The sequence below is a fragment of the Drosophila sechellia genome, chromosome 3L (genome assembly GCF_004382195.2).
Source record: "Drosophila sechellia strain sech25 chromosome 3L, ASM438219v1, whole genome shotgun sequence".
Taxonomy (NCBI): domain Eukaryota; kingdom Metazoa; phylum Arthropoda; class Insecta; order Diptera; family Drosophilidae; genus Drosophila; species Drosophila sechellia.
The window spans coordinates 16,746,374-16,764,464 of NC_045951.1; the positions used below are offsets into that span (position 1 = coordinate 16,746,374).

Below are 18,091 nucleotides of genomic sequence, written 5' to 3' on the forward strand. Positions count from 1 at the left end.
CCCGGCTCTTATCTAAAAACCCGTTAAATTTATTATGCAACATTGCGCGCGGGTGGAAAATGCGATTTCTCATTCGATACAGATTCAGGTAAACATTCGCCGTGTGTGTCCGGCAAATAAATAAAAGCGAGCATTTTCTGCTGGCGCGTGTAGCACCAAATAAAAACAGTAAAACATTAACAAGCGGCGGCGAAAAAAATTTAACTTAATTGCCAAACACACACACACAAACAAAGACACACACACACGCACATAAAAGGGTGTTGCGTTGTTGCTGTGGTTGTGTTTTCCGCGGGCGCTTTTCCCGGTGGGTGGGGTCGGAAAATGGGGGCGGACCTTTCTGCTGTTGGCGTGCGTGCGCCGTGCGATATAATTTATGTTTCAATAACTTTCGAAACTCATTGAAAAGTCGCTTATGTTTGCTTCAATGGCAGCAGCAGCAGCAACAAAAACAGCAACAGCAACACAAGAAGAATGCTAAAAGTACAACAATAAATTGTTTGGATTTACTTATGCGCAGGAGGGGCTGGCAAAGTGGGTGGCTGGGTGGCGAGTTTTCCTTAGCCATTTCCCACTTCCCCACTTTACTCATTTTTTTACTTTTGCTGCACTTGAGCGACCCCGCTTTGTCTTCTCGCCCGCAAGAAGAAAATTCCCGCTCAACTTGCGAAAGTTTTTCGCTATTTTCCCTCTCATTCTTTTCTGTGAATGTGTTTTGTTTGCCATTTGCTTTCATTTTGTTTTTCCCGGGCTATTGCCTGCTTTTTCAGATTTTCCACCCCTCTCCCCGCTCACCGACAACCAACTGCCACTGTTGTTCATTTTATGCTCTTAAAATTTATTTGCAAGTTTTCTAATTTGTACTTCACTCCATTTTATTGTAATATACAATCTCATTTGAAGTGAGATATCTCAGGACATCTATCCTGCGCAGAAAAATATAAGGACCAAAGCAAAAGGGATGAATGCAGATAAAGAAATATGCTCATTTCGCTAAACTGTTGGATTAAAATGATCTATTTTGCTTTCCTTACTTGAGTATTTAAAAATGTGGCAAATTATTTGAGGCATATGTTTTCATGCTGAAAATTATAAAATGTAGTATATATTTCTATAAAAGTTCCTTTTTCCTATCGCTCTTCTCTACACACACTTTTTTCGCCGTGTAACCAGTTAGCGGAGGTGGCCTATAAGTATGCAATGCCTGCTGATGGCTGATCCTGGTGGCGTATCCTTGTTTCCTGTTTCGGGACCGGGGCGCATATTTATTAACCACACTGTTGACTCTCGCTGCGGCAACTTTGCGTGCAGCTTGTTGCTCCTCTGACGATATGGCCCCTTCCGTGCTCTTTATCCCCTTTAGCCCCTTCTGTCTTCCGGTTTTGAATTTTGTTGTCGCACCTTCTCAGGAATTCTGTTTACATTTATTACTTTGAGCAAGTTTAAGTGAAAAATTTCCATAAACATTCTTTTAAGCGACATAAAGTTTTTATTAAATTTTGCTAGAAATCCCTGACACGATGATATCAGGCAACACAACGGCAAAGGCAAGGGGCACCCGGCAACAAATAGAGCTGCGGAATTTACAACTACCAGAGGGTAGAACACCTGCCACCCCGAGCTGCTCGCTCGCTCTTCAAGATACTTTTCCGGAGGGGTGAGGGGCGAAGTGCCAACTGTTTTACTGTTGGCAGTACGAGATACTGCTCCGGCTTCTGCTGCACGCAGTTCATAAAAATTTTGCCAGCCAACATGACATGCACAAAGGCGAAAGGACACACGGCGCCAGATCCTGCGAGTGGAGGGGAGTGTGGAAGGGGCGAAAGTTAGAAGGAGCAATGCAGGAAGGTGGCATAAACTTTCGTCGCTTGTTAACCTGAAAGCTTCGCCGTCACTCCACCGACATTAGATGAAATTCAATTAAAACAAAGATATATTTCGTTGGACAAATTCCGGGGCAGCAGTTGCTTAAACCGGGCGAAAAAATGCTCTAAAAAAGGAAAGGACTTTCGCGCATTGTGTATACGCCCCATAAAACGCTTAATTAGTGCAAAGGGAAAGCGGAACATAAACACTTGCTTGTTGGTCGTTCTTAAACTTTCTTTGTGCAGAATGGAAATGGAGTTAAACTTTCAGTTTTAATTAAATAAAAACTAAGGGAACTCAATATGTCCTTAAATAAATATGTTAATGCTGGAATACCATAAAAAATGAATTTGTAACGGAATCATAAGCAGCCTAATTAGTTGAATAATAACTAAACATAATGACTTCCTGGCGGGGAATGATCTTAAATTTAATTTGGTGTATATTAAAATTGAAATTGACTCGTTTAAATGCCATCTCATTATTCATACTGTCCGCAAAAACCAGCTAATTTACGTTAAGCATTTTTAAATAAGGTCAAAGTACAGAACTGGGCGCGGGGGTTGCAGGGGTATTGGCCACGTTCAGCCAACTGAAAGTTGATCGAAACCGCAACAAATGACAAACGTTACGACAAAAGTACACAACACGGAAATACCCACACACACACACGTGTGCAGAGGAAAAGTGGAAAAGAGGACAGCCGGAGTACTAGGTAGAGGAGTAACTCGGAGGAAAAAATAAAATCAATGAAAATGAAAACCAATTAGCGGTTAACCAAACTGTTCAAATTTGGAAATGGATGCAGCCGTGCATGGCCATAAACAACAACGGCAACAAAGATGGCACAATCGCACAGGGTTGGCAGATGGCTGATAGAAGGGGTCAACGGCAGTCGGGCCGAAAGGTAAAAGGTTGCCGGGTTACAAATTTATTACACGAAAATAGGAAATAATTAAAATCAGTTTGAGCGCGGATAACGTTTCGCTTGGAATGGGTAAGAACTTTTTGATTGATAAATCAGAAGTCACGGCAAAATGCGCAGCGAAAATGAAAACATTAAGGATATGAACATGGAAGGATATGAAATAAAATTCAAAGGCATCAAAGCAATATGTAAACGTTTTTCCAGTCCAACGAATCGAAATGTGGATATTCTATTATTATTTATCCTATATCTGCAGTTGAATTGAACTACAGGAAGAGAAAGCGTTCTATCCATAAACTGTATATTTCGAATACATTACAATTAACCAAAGTTCATTCCCTGATAAGGATCAAGAATTTCATCCCTAGTTGGACAAAATCCTTCTTAAGGACCAACTCACCTGGATCTGCGCGTCGTGGGATCCTTCATGACCATAGCCTCTGAGATATCACCGTAACGTCCGAAGTAATCGCGTAAGCTCTCTGAAAGGAATACAAACGAATGCAGTGAATAATCAATCAAAGCCAGTTTATGAAATGTCCTGGGGTTACTACACTCAAGTACGGCCATCAAAATCACGACGCTAAAGTTACTAATTTCGTTACGCGCTTAATAAAAATAAACCGAAAACAAAAATATAAAATAAAAAACAAGGGAAAATGAATTTCGCGTGATGCCCAAATAAACAAACTGGTTGGACCCTAAACTTCTTCTCACTCCTGGGCGAGGATCTCCCTAAATAGCCCCCATTCCACACCCTTTGCATACGCAACTGGACATTATTCACATGCATACTCGCGGAATACACTGGGAAAAATTATAGGTGACATAAAAACTTTTTGTGTATAGATTTGTTTATAATTCTTGTTCCTGCTTTTTAGACTTTTTGAAGCTAGCATCATTATATCTTCACACAAGTTTAAGGATTAGCGTACAATATGATTCTGTAGGAATAACAAGATATTTACTGTAAATACACAACTGCTTGTGAATTTTCTACAATTTATGAATATCTAAAAGGACATTTGATTTCGTTACTTTGTCGCAATAAAATGGCTTTTAAAATAAACAATAAAATTTGAACCATTGTTTATTTTTGTTTCTCTCACTGTAGGCACACACAAAGTACGCAGACCACTTCAGACTCGCTGCTTTGGTTGCCAGCGGCAGCTGTTGTCTGCGGTTTTGCGAGCTAATCTGACTCTGACTCCGGCCGGAGGACGCGGATGTGGATGAAGGATGGCGGATGGCGGATGGTGGCGCAGGACTCCGCCCGGCTGGAAGCACTTCAGCGGCACGTACGCACACAAACGCAGCACTGAAGTTATTTCAACAAAATTGCCAGACAAACGGGACCGGGGAAAGGATAGGAAAGGGGGCGACCGCCACACGACAGATACCAAGGCTCGTTGGCTGCGATTTAATGCAGCAAAAACAAGCAGAATAAAACCGATAAAGTCATCCTTCGCCCGTCGGCTGCTGGCTGCGGAGCCCTAATCCAGTCGAGTGTCGGCGCTGGCGTCATAAATTCAAACTACAATAAAAATTCAATAAAACAAACGATTTTGCCGCTCATGCCGCGTGGCCAAGACGATCCGGCTATAAATGTGGTGCGAGAAATCGCACCAGGGAGCACCAGTTGTCCCACCACCAGTGCACCACTACCCCAGCCCAGAAATCGCGACACCACCAACACACACACGCACCAAAAACAAAGCTAGAGCAACTAGTTGCTCCTTATGACGATGCAAAAAGCTACACTTAAAACAAAAACTCAATAAACGGCTTTTGAAAAATTATGGTATTTTTCTTGCTATTCAAATCTTTTCTGGTCAGAAACAAGATTTTCCAAAAACAGTATTTTGAGGTAGCTTAATATTTAGCTTGTTATTTAAGAAATTCTAAAATTTATCTGTAAATTTCTGGTAATTTCCCAAATTGTTTTAACTTAATAAGACTGTAGCTGCATTTTTAAAGTGCATTTTACTATATATGACTAATTTTCTAGTTATGCATACTAACTTTATCAAATTCCTAGAAGCATCAGAAACTATTAAGTTTGTTTGTCCAAAAGACACATCCAAGTTATTTCCATTCTAGGCAACATTTTCCAAGAGTGCATGGGTAATGTGGGCAAAGGAAAGGGTTAGGGCATGGGAATGGGGTGGCAAATGGGTGGCCTGTGGTGGGGATGGTTCCACTCGCAGGCAGACAGTCAAGTGGGGGCAATGCAATGCAAAACGCGAAGCGCGTCGCGTGGTTTACATAAGTATGCACAATAATTATGAACAATAAAAACAATTTGTTTGCTTATGACAGTTTTGGAACCATAAATAACAACAGCAACTGGCGCAGCGGTTCGAGTGGCACGTGGATGTGGGCAATGGTAGATGGAAAATGGGAAATGGAAAAGCCGGGCCGAGTGTGTGTGTGTGTGCGTGCGTATGTGGCATGCAAATTGATGGGGCAGCCAAAGGGTTGCGCTCCATTTCGTTACGTTCGTTGCGTATGTGGCGCTGCAAAGTATGCTACACTTTAAGTTTTAATGGGCAATTGCACCTCTATGTGCCTGTTGTAGGTGCGAGGGGTGGTGGGGATTTGGATGGGGCAGGGGCGACACTATTCTATGGCCTGACTTGGCCATTAGTTGAAGCTGAGGTGTAAATAAACCAGTTAGAGTAAACCACTCTCAATGGCTGTGATCGAGTGAGTGGGTCACCGGAAATGAGAACTCGCAGTTTATTCGTTACCGTTATAACGACATGAGGAAAGTGTCCTTAATTCAATTTGATTTCCGAGGGTAAGCACTAAACATTCGATAAATTTGAGAACTTAACTTTGGTTGAACTTAATTTACTAGATTTTTGTAAATTATATATGACTTTGATTCCCCTCAAAAATCATATTTCCGATGAAATGCCAACATAAAGTCATCATCAACGTGTCAATCAGTGCGCTACATCTCACTTTTGCCCCCCTTTGCCGTTTCTCACAGTGCACCAGCCCCCCTATATTTCGGGTACCCCCCTTCCGCCCCTTTCTGTCATCCAACGCGACATTCAGTTTTGAGTGACAGCTGCAAAGTTTGTTTTGCATTTCATATTTGCGAGCTTGTCTGCAGCCCCCACTCAACCGCTTCTCGCCACAACTCTTTAGCAAGGCTCAGTGCCAACTGTCACTTGACCGGCCAAAACCCGCGTCCTGCCACGCCCCCCGCCTTCCGCCACCCCATCCCCGCTCGCAGCCAACAGGGCCAATAGAAAAGCTGGCAAACAAAATAAATGTGTAAATGTGAAGAAGCAAAAAACTGGCAACACAAAAAAGAGAAAAAATACAGAGAAACAAAAATGAAAATGGTCAACAAATTAAAACGCGCCAAAATAAAAATAAAATTAAAATTTATTTGCTACCCAACGGCAGTGAAAAAATAAAAATAAAATAAAATACACATAACAAAAACGTAGGGATGGCGAGGGGAGGGGAGCGGAGCGGAAGGGAGGACGAAAGGAGCAGCGACAAGAGCGAAATATATTGTAACGGGCCAAAAGCCAAACTTGGATTTAATTAAAATGTTTACCACAGTCATTTCATTTTCATAGCCAGCAAACATAAATTTTGAAGAGGAAAGAAGCAAGTGTGTGAGTGGGAGGGAGAGGGAGAGGCGGGACCGCAGAGCGAAACAGCTGCAAGAAAATGCCAAAAACATTAAAGTTACCACACCGGGCTAACGCAAGAGTGGAAATTTTGATTGTTGCATTTTTGGTTTGGGGCGAAAACAATAAGCGATAAACAAAATAGGTTCAATCTAGAAACAGGAATTGGATTTGCAGGTAATTAGTTCAAGCAGGCACACACACACTCGCACACACACTCGCACACACACACACATACACACACATAGAGGCAAATTTATCCCGAATCCATTTAGTGGGATTATTTATAAGAAAACTCGGACCCCCCATTCTTTCCACCCAAGGCAATCCGTTTTGCGGTTGCAGGCATATTAACCCCTTAACGTTCTGTTGGCTCTTAACCCCCTGCTGCCCACCGACGGCCCAAAAGGTCCCCAATAGGCCACCGCACATGTTGTCAAAAGCACAATGCTGAAACCATAAATTTATGTGCTTTCTATTGTTTTTGCCAAAGAAAGCGGAAGTTGTGTGCTCTTTGCGGTGCGCTTAGGAGCCAAAGGGGATGGTGGAATAGGGGGTGGTGGCTGGGAAAATGCGGGGAAAACCTACACAGCAGCAAAACAGCAACCAAAACCAGAATGGGTGAAAAAGGTGTGCGCAAAGGGATTTCAATCAATTGTGAGGCGAACTGAGGCAACTGGCAGCCAGCGCAACAAAAACTCAAGCTCAGCTTCTGTTCCGTTCGGTTTAGCTCTGTCCTGACCTACACTGAGCGAAAAGTGGGTAGTAAAAAATGAATGAGTAACAAATATACGCACCATTCAGAAGGACACTACTTTGAACATATCTTAAATTGAAGAGTGCATACAAACAACTTAATACTTTATTAAACAAGGCTTGCACTCTAAATTAGATTAAATAATAATAATATTATTTTTTCGAAAATATTAAATAAATATATTTGTACACTTTGTATCAAGACTACCATTAAACATTGAAAAACAATATAGGATGTTGCAATATAAAGCAACCTTCACATTTTCAAAGCATACAATTTCTTTTCGATAATGACGTAAGCAAAACTTTCTAGCTCCAAAAAAACGATGAGTTTTGAATTTAATTAAGACACAATGATTAAAAAACCGTATTTTCCCACAGCGTATCGTTTTGTTGGAAAACGCAAATTGCTATTTTGTCAGAACAGCAAACGAGATGGCAATTCACTGGAAAACAGAGATACCCAGAGCGGGACGGAAAGGGACGGGGCGATAGGCAGTGAGAGAGACGGCTAGATGGAGCAGTAGAGCCTGTTATAACACATCCTGGTCGTAGCATCATTTTTCATGCGCTCCAACAACTTTTGACAAAGGTCGGTCAAGCAAGTCTTAAAAACTTTGCGACAAGACAACGCACGTTGTGTTCCGTTCCGTTCCGTTCCAGTCCCCTTTGACCCCCCGAAGTCCTCGTCCTGCGAAAGGCCCGCCTTTCGCTTAGTGAATTACGCCGGCTTTAAGGGGTTAAGGTTCAGCCCCCCGAGGGCCACGGATAACAGTTGTCGCTGTTTGCTCTTCGCTCTAAGCCGTAAATAATAATATTTGGACAAGTTGGCAGGACGAGAAACCAAAAACCGAACTTCTAATGCTCTAAGAAATCTGATAAAAAATAAGTGTTATATGATAATGATATGTTTTAGTTGTTGTTTTAATTCTTCTTTCTATAGAATTATTTTCAGTTATTAAAACGGTAACGAATGATTGGAATGAATGGAAGTGAAGTTAATTAGAGAAATATTAATTCAATCGAATCGTAGGAAAGACAAGCATATTGCTGAAAAAAAACAACAGAAACAAATGCACAAACCTAAAAACGCTTTGAAGTATAGTAATCAAGAAAAGTTTAGTATTATAATCTTATATGATATCCTTACAAAAAGTCTTTGATTTCTTGAAATAAGCCAAATTTTCTTACGCAAGTAACAATAGAACCATAATTGAAACAGTTTTGAGACTTTCACTAACAAATCCAGGGAACTCCATCCTAGATAAGATCCCCTTTGATCTGCCAACCTAATCTGTGCCCGTATAAGGAGCAACTGTTTTAATTATGATATGCTTAGAGGAGTTTCAAGAACCTTTCGAAACTTTCGCGGTAAACATCTTCATGCATATGAAACTAAGCTCTCAGATTTGGGATAAATAAATATGAGGCATAAACTTTATGCCGCGCTGGAAAATCCCTTCCCCACGCAGAATCCCTTAACCCTACTCAATGGCTCAAGAATGGAAAACTTGTTTACAAGCGTCAACATTTTCACCTGATCTACGGAAAATGTTTGCCCCAAATTGGTTCGCGATTTATGGCAATGGCAAGTCATAGACTTATGCATTGCTATAACTTGCGAAACGGCACTTACCATAATTGCATTGGATATTGGCGATTTTCGGGGAGTTGGGGCCTCTGAGTCGGCAACTTTGAATAATTTATGTGAGCTGCGTTCAAAGTTGAGACGCACAAATTAAAATCAACGCACCAAATGATTGATGAATGGCCGGAGTGTGGAGGAGACGAGTGCTCCGTATCTGGATCCGGCTTTGTTCGGGTCAAGTCATTTAAATACGTACAATGGGTCACCAACACAAGGTAAACTCCAAACTAAACAGAATGTCAAAAATCAAAGTCCAAACTTGATGGAAAACAAAGGCCAGAAAGTAGGCAAGTTGAAGAAGCGCTGGTTAAACAAAAGACGGTGAAAACTTTCCACGCACACAAAGCCAAAACTTTCGGACCAGAAAGAAAGTGCCCTGACGTTTCGGGTGGTCGGAGTGGTGTTATCTCTGGAAGACACAGGATCCAGGACCCAGGGCAGCATCAAAAGCATGCTAATGTCCAGCCCTGGCCGCAATACGCCCACCACGTAAACAATCTCGCTGAAAAGGGGGCCAGAAGACACAAAGACCGAGACAAGAGCCGAGAAGTCAAGCACAAAAAGGGTCAAGAGGGTCTTGGCTTGGTTGGGTGGAGCAAGTTCCACGGCACAAATCACCATCACCGAACCCCATCCCAGAGAAGCTCCTCCACGCAGGATATGCGACGAGGAGAGCGAGAACGACTGTGAACGCATACGAATCAATTGATTTGGGAAGTGCGGCGGCGGCGGCAGGGCGAACTCAGCCTGGATGAAAGGTCTCGGTCCCTCACAGAATGCAAAGTCTCAGCTCGTTTCCTATTCCTTCTCAGCGCTCGGACTTTTTGTTGCCAATGCAGCCAAGCGGAATAAATTTCCAGCAGTCAAGGTAAATCGTCGTGGAAATCACTGAAAGCAAATTAAAAAGTAACATCCAGCCGAGAGGGCAAAAGGATGACCAAAGCCAGGTGAAGTATGTAGATAGATATGCCGCCACTCACTCGAGCACTGTGAACATCAAGGGTATTGTTTTCGATTCTCTTAAAATCAATAATATTTCTAAAGGTATATTAACCTACCTTAATAATATACACCCAGCTTATAATAATCTTATATATTTTTAAACAACAAACCCCTAATTGTTCTTAAGCTGCTAAGAGATTAAAGTGTTAACATTTGTTTCTTACCTATTTTAAATATTATTTACAATAATTCCACAATGCTTTCAGATTAGAGAGCTTTACAGTCGTTTCTCTCAATGCTCAATGATATATTTTCTATATAGAGAGACAGAGTCAATGATGGGGATAGAGGAACAAAAGGGTCAAGCGCTCGACGCAATAAACCAAAATGCGACTATCGGTCCAAAAGGGAGGCGGTGCCCGGAAAGATGGGGGAGCTCTAAAGGATTTCCTTATAAATTATTGTGAATTTATGCGAATCATTTCCAGTCGGATTGCCGCCGCGATGGCGATGACGCAGCTCCCGTGGAGCAGGCGGAGCAAGCGGTGATGAGGGGCAGGAGATGGAAAGCCGCCGAGGATTTTAACTTTATAATTGAATCCATTACTTAAGAACGTGCGTCCAAGATTTCGACGTATTAAAGTGTTGCCACCCCCATCTCTTCTCTGCCCGAGAAAATCCGAAAATCCGAAATCCGAATATCCAATCCCATGCCATCCATCCAAGGAAATCTCTACCGCTGATTGGCAAGAGTAAGGCGAGTTAAGTTCTTGGTTTGTTGGCTACACAAAAACCCCGAAATAAGTTTTAATTACGGGCATATGATGGTGCCCGATAATAATAATAATAATAACGGCGAGCGAGCGCACGAAACCAAACCAAACCAAACCGAGCCAAACGAAACGTTGGAAAAACTTTTGGCGCCACGGCAACGGAGACGGACTGAAAAATTCTATTATAATTAATAGCAGAAAATTATGAAATTAATGCAAAGCAACAAAAATGGGTGGAAAAAAGAACGCACAGCAGCTCAGCCAGAACAGCAGCCCCGAAATTGGATTCATTAAAAATTGAAGTGGGTTTTGTGGCAGCGCAGAGTGGAAAGTGTGCTCGAGCTTATCCCAAAAACTTGGAATGCAGCGAAAGGGTTGCAGAGGGTCGTCCTGCAGAAGGAACCCAGAATCCTCGGCAATAATTGAATATCTCAGGTCGGATTGGGTCGCAGTCGGCATAGATTTGTCCAATCACATTTAAGCTGATGAAATGTTGATGAGGGACAGATTAGAGGTTACAAATTTGACATTCCACCGGGCGGATAATTAGAAAGTGGACTCCTCCGGAGGGCAATGGCCACTTACTTGAGGCGTTGGACGATAATAGAGCTGATATTTGAAATATACATTTTGTATAAAATCGATTTCGGTCAGTAATTAAATTATTTCATTTCATTACCACAAAAATGTAAACCGAAATAATTGTCAAAGCTAACGAACCATTAAATCGAAATAGTTACACAAATCGATTTCACAAAAGAAAAGTCAAAATTAAACTGTTTTATGGCACATGTAAACAATTGTTACACCAAGAACCTTAATTCTTAAATTGAATAGCCATATTATATACTTGCTCGATTATTATTAAACACTCTGCATATACTTTAAACAACAATTATATTTAAAATTAAATTCAATTTAATATTAATTTGACGTTTGCATGCGCAAATAAAATTCCACTTTTTAACATATATGAATTGATATTTGAAGTATGAATTTAATTAGCACAAATTGAAGCTGTGATAGGAATAATAATTGTTATACTCTTTAATGCCTGAATGTTAGTTTCCAAGCGCGATCAATTGAATTGAATTGAATTCCCAGACGACCAAGAGCAAGGTATCGATGTACCACCAAGTGTTGTGAGAGCTCTTTAAAGCTTCGAGCTTGGCCTACTCCATAACAAGATACATCCTCCTTATGGCCACTTTTCAGTTTCCCGCTGGATTCTCCCTGGCTGCTTTTATTTTTTTTTTTGTTGTTACACGCAATTTTTCATACTAATTACCAAGCAATTTAGTTTTGTGTTTACACTCGCTGGCCGCCTGCCCAGTTGATTGGCTTAACTTGCTATACAAAATGTGTGGCACTTATGGCAAACAGAACTGAGCACAGACCGTGAGCAGAACAGAGCGGAGCCCAGAAGTGGTGGCAACATGAAACATGAAAAAGCAGCAGCATCAAATTGACACTTAACCGGAGTGGCAGGGTGTGGACCAGGATGGCAACAATAAGCAGCCACACGTTGACCAGCTGAGTGGATGTGGATGGGGATGCCGATACGGATGCGGAATGGGCTTGGGAAATGGCTCCAAGGATGGGAGCTGCAGGAGCAGCAGGGACAACAGCATTACCAACTGTGTAAACAAAAACGATGGCGTCGAGGAAAAGGCAACATCGCCCATACACACTAGTGCACTGATAAAAAAGAAGAGTCCTTTACGTCGATAAGGAGTCTATAATAGCATACACTAATCAATATAAGAGGCATTTACTTAGGCAATGTAAGCATAAGAGTATAGGAGGTTATAGTTAATCCTGTGAGGATGACAGTAACTTAATATATGAGGTATAGATAAAAAAACAATGTTAAGTTCAACTAACGCAGATATACAACAGGTATAAGCTTTTAACCTTTTTCATTCAATTTATAATATGTATTATAAATACCTCAACTTAATTTTGTCAAATATTTTCTTCCAGTGCACGTAGTGTGAAGAGAAACTAGAATGGGGAAACGACAGCGACAAAGCCTGCCACATATCAGTCAGAGATGAGACACAGGGCCAGCGACAGAAACGGAGACAGAGAGCCTGGGAGCCTGGGAGCCCGAAAGCCGGCGAGAGATCCTTTAAAGTCGACCCGGGCACTTGTTGGTGTCCATAAGCTGGCTGGGCAAACAGGCAAACAAACCCAACTAACAAGCCATAAGATGACAGCCTGCCAGTGACAAATTGTGCCAAATCGAAATGGTAAACAAATGCCAGCCAGTGGAAGAGAAATGCCAACGGAGAAATGCCGGAGAAAGGCTGGAAGGCGGAGGAGAACAAGATCCCTGGCCGAATGGAAGCAACAAATATGCAAATTCTGCACATCTGCTAATTTGCTAAGCTGAAAAAGAAGGAGCAACAGGAGCGGGAGATGAAAATATTGATGCCGAGCAATCAAATGTGCCACGGGGCGTATGCGCAATATTTGGAAGGCCAGGGGAAAAGTGGCCACAGATCATAGCTCACTTCGGTCCACTTTGTGCGGGATTAGCTAAGCTAATAATCATTACATTTTCCATTTGTTTTTTTGAATACATATATATATTTGTGCGCGTGTGCCTTATTTTCGTTATTTTTTCGGAAGTTTATCGATAGCCCCCCAAATAAAATAAAAATCTCTCACGCATTCCCAGCACGTACCACATGATTCCCACCCTCCCCAAGCCCAATCCCTCTCATCACTCGGCCCCACTTGACGAGAAAACAGCTCTTGAGGCATAAGCCACCCCCAGAGCCCCCAGATTCAGCCCGCCCCCACCCTCCAACGAAAACTCCCCCGCCGTTTTCCATTTAAAAAAGTATCAATTTCATTGTTACGCGAGCTCGTTTTTTCCCTGTTCCTCTCCTCTTAGTGTTTTGGTTCTTTATTATATGGTACATCCTCGGAGTAGAGTCTTACGAATAGCATAAGAAGCTGATAAAGAATAACACAGAAGTGAAGTAGTGGGTACGGACAAAAGTGTGGAAAGATTATTGAATAAAAATTAAGCACTTGGGTAAGAAAAACTTTACATAGGAAATTATGATTATGGGAAAGAGCAAGTACCGAGATAAAAGAAACGTATTCAATAGATTTTCTTTGAAAACTTAAAAAGCTAAGATTAAGTTCTATGCAAGAAATTCAACTAATTAAAAAGTAGTTTTTATACAAGGGCCAAAATAAAGTATTGCATCAAACTTAAGAAGTTCACTAAAATAAAAAAAAATAACCAATTTAAAATGGTGTATTAAATTTTACATTTTAAAATTCTAAAAAATGTATATATATATATATATATTTTCTATTTTTATTAAATAGTGTGCCAATATTAATGTCGAATTCATTTAACTTCTCGAGCTAGCGTAAGAAATATTCGATTTTCGCGCCGTGCTTTTTCCGATTTTTTCATTTTCATTTGGCTACGCAGAGTGAAATAAATTTTGAAACGGCAATTGCACGAGGGCCCATGGCAATTTTAGATGAACATTTTACACAGGATCCGGAAAAGGAGGCGAAAGCAAGGCAGGACATGAAATTATTGCCCAGTCATGACGTGAGTTTTCATTCGACTCTGAGTTTTTGCATAAAATTTCAATAAGGCCAAGTAAGCAAATGAGTTTTCTTCGAACGCTCGTCCTCTTTGTCTACCAACTCCACACTTTGGCCAGAATATCGGGGTAGATAAAGTACCAATAGTTTGTTTTAAGTCTGTCCCTAGTGTCAAATTGAGCTAATCAGGCCCAGGTTGTCCCCGGAAAGTTCCAGTTACTGGGGATAATGCATCATTTTGTGGTCAAAATGGCAAGAGCGTTAAGTTTTTATGACCAACGACTTTTGGATCTAGACCAACAATAATCTCCTGCTGTTTCAGACCGAGTTTGCTTGTTTGTTTGTTGGGAGTTTCGCTCGTTTGCTGTGTATTTTATTTTATCGCTGTTGGCAGCCAGCGCGCCAAGGCAAACCGAAAACCAAAACAACAATAAAACCAGTCAAAAAGCACTCGAAATGCCAAATGAGTTGAGTTGGCCCCGCCCATCTATTGCCTAATGGCCAACCCATTCACCTCCGCTCCTTGCTGGGCGGGAAAAGCTCAAGCTTCACTCTGTGTGAGGAGAGCTCACCTTTTGCAATTAATCCGTTGCTGGAAAAGCCGACGCCTCCGCCACCGCCCCCTTCGCTTTCGCCTATGTCTATGAAAATTTTTGGCCCAAGAAACGAGAGAATTTTCACCCACCCGCCCTTCGTTGTGTTATCTTCCTTTTTCATAAACAAAATGGGAAAATCTGTTTTGGCTGCCAGCGGGAAAAACAACAACTTTCCGCTGCAATTTGGCAGCGTTTTGCGGCTCGATTTTCTCGCCGCACTGCCAACTCCCAAAAGCCCCACCGCAATTGCTACTGCCATTTTTCGGTCTCAAGTGACAAATATTAGAGGAGTCTTTATCGCTAATTAGACTTTGTAGCCGTAAATCTGTTGTCATTTGTTGTGCTTTCCATTTGTGCTATTTTTGGTCGGGCAAAAGGTCCTGCTGTGCGAATGCAGTTTGAAGTTTGCCAACTGATGCCGGAAACATTCGAGACTCCAAGGAGTTTTGGGCTAATAAGTTAAGCCAATGAGCTTGGAAGCTGCTCAGAGCTGAGGGTAAACACCAAGACAGTAGGGATCAGGACATATAGGAGTAATGGCCGGGAAGTGACTTTTAAATGAGTTCTGAAATTGTCATAATATGATCGAAGCACTCGAGCTACAGAACTTCTAATTATCACATATGTTTCCTGTGGCAGCGTTTTTGAATTAGAAGAGTGTGTAAGTGTTATTGCACCTAAACAATATGTATTGTATATATTATAAATCTTATTATAAATCTAAATGTATATTTTATAAATCCAAACATGAAAACATATCAATTAATTAGGTTTATATAGATAAAATATCTTAGAATGAAATTTACTTATTGATAAGTAGCTAAACATCTTGTTCGTATCGAAACCCATTCATTTTCCAACTGCAATATTGCCACAATTTCTTCGCTGTGCAATTACTTCTGAAGCACCACAGGCGGCAATGGCAGTGGCTAACTATGGGAAACAATGGCCTTGGATTGCATCCAGCTGCCATTTCGAGCGGATGGCAGACGAAAACGATTCTGCGGATACGGATTCACCAGCGAGACAAACGACAAGAGACAGCGATGGAGGCCGAGGAGGAGCTGCAAGCTCTCTACGATTATGCGAATTTTTTATGGCACATATGAGACTAATAGAGATTGGGATGCTAGATGGAGAGTGCAGGAGGAGATGGAGCTGGAGCAGCTGGCGCATGCCAAGAAACGAGCCGAGGCCAGTGGCAATTTATGCGGCTCAGTGTTGCATTAAATGTACAGTGAAATGCTTGAGTTAATAAAAAAAAAGGAAAACATGAAATGTAAAAACGCCAGGCAAACCCAAAAATAAAAATGAAAAGCGAAATGAAAATGAAAAAGGAGCCCAGGCACAGGCACAGGCCCAGAAAGGAATCCTTCAGAGGCATCTAGCTTGAAGTGTGGCCGGAAATGAAGCGTCCCCATTTGGAGGTAATAAGTGTTTTTGGGCTTTTGTTTCTGACATGACCATGATGAAGTGGGGCATCAAGGTTTCCTCGTGCAGAATGTGACCAAATGGGGAATTATCTTTGAAGTAAACGTGATGAAAATGAGTTATTGGCAGTGTCAGTGATGAAAAGGGATAAAAATAGCCACAATCCTTTGGGAAATCAAGAAGCGTAGCTTAGTTCAGATAATTTTTAGTTCTCTACCATAGCTACTTTTACTTCAATTATTTTTAATAATTTTATATTAAGCCAAGGAAGATGAGGGCCACTTTGAATACAGCAATTTTCCCTTTAATGAGTATAATCCCACTGATCAATTTTCTCCAGTTGCTCCAGTAGCTCACTCCGCGCCTCTTGCTCCTCCAGAATTTTTCCCCGAGACGAATCGAGAGCGAATCCTGGGCCTAACCAAGCGCAACCAAGAACTTAGTTAACATACGCACGCACACACACACAGGCGCAGCGAGCTCACTTTTCCTGGGTGAAAGTGTGTGTGGCATGTGTATGATAAATAGCTTTCAATTTATATGCCTCGAGGGCGGTCAGGCCAAAGTTTTTGGCTCTGGGATTGCGAGGGAACCAGGCGAAGACTTAAAGGTGTTCAAGGGTCATTTATCAGGCAGAGCGGCAACATTTAGCGCTGCCTTCGTGCCCCCAACATAGGTGGCAGGATGTGGAGGTGTGTTGAAATATACCTGTGTATATATGTATGCATGTCTGTGCGGCCAGGAAATTTATGCCCTCCGTCTCCAGTGGGAGGCTGTCTAGTGCCCAGGGAGACGGGGCACGGGGACGGGACACCAGCTCCTCTGACTAGTGGAGTATTCATTTCGATCTGAAAGTGAAAATCATTTGCAATTGTGGCAGTTGCCAGTTGCAAGTCGGCGACTTCTAATGGCTTCGTAGAGCGGTCGAAATTACTTTAACCCGTCAGCTGGGTCCACAACTCACTTGTGTCTCCCTCTCCCTCTGTTTTTTGCACAGCGAAAAATAAACAGAGTTATAGTTTTAAATTGTAACTGAAGGGGTTTCCAACTGGCGCAGCTGCTGCTGCTGGCAGAGAAATAATTGATTTTGTCATACCAAACACTGGAAATAGAATTCCAATGAAAAATTCACATGATTTAATTTACAGATTTAATTAACGAGAGTGTGTAGCGCTCAAATATATATTAAAACCATGGGAAATAGAACAACGCATTTGAAACAAATACTATTTAAAAAAGTACTTGGAAAAGTTGCAAGATAATTATTATGCAAATAATTGTGACTGTGTTTGGTTTCAAACAGTTTAAGTTAAGTTTATTTTAATACAACTTCAAATAAACCAGTTTGAAAACTTCTTTTTTGTGCTGTGTAACTATCTGACCCACCTGCCGCTCCATTAAATGAGTGAGTAAATGTGTGTAGCTGTCGACAGGTGTGCAAGTAATTACACTCACACCCATCATCAGCAGCCATCACAAGTGATGGGGGGATGCGAATTAGGGGCTGTTAGTTGAGGGGGGCGTGGCCCGGCCTTTGCATACCCGGCACACAATTTATATTTGCCAAAGCTGCCGCTGACGCTGATGCTCGGGCATCGGAGCTTCGGAGCATCGGGGCTTCCAGGCAGACAGGCAGTCAGCCAGGAAAAATGGTTGCCATTTCCTTGGTCTCGTCAAAATTAATTAATTTGCAGCGCTGCTGCAGCAAGGACTTCGTCGGCCGACGGCAGGACTTCGCCTTCGCATTCCATCTATCCTGCGGTTATGCCATAGAAAGCCACCTCACGGATACCCACCCACGCACAGTCCACAAATCAAACCGAGCAGGCAGCAAACGATTTACACTGTCCAACAAGATGATTGACGGTCCAAGGACACTGAGAGAAATTGGGCGCGAAATCGATGGGTTTGTGACCCTT

At 41.9% G+C, this 18,091-nt stretch overlaps 1 protein-coding gene across 11 annotated transcripts in view; it reads right to left on the minus strand.

Annotated features, from left to right (window-relative positions):
• The window catches only part of LOC6606055 (RNA-binding protein Musashi homolog Rbp6), a 170,861-nt gene that overhangs the window by 108,640 nt on the left and 44,130 nt on the right, over positions 1-18,091 (minus strand). For all 11 annotated transcript variants that reach the window (XM_032717520.1, XM_032717519.1, XM_002030830.2 and 8 more), the window contains exon 4: positions 3,195-3,276. In XM_032717520.1, coding sequence (XP_032573411.1) covers positions 3,195-3,276 — 82 coding nt within the window. The remainder of the gene's footprint in view (positions 1-3,194; positions 3,277-18,091) is intronic.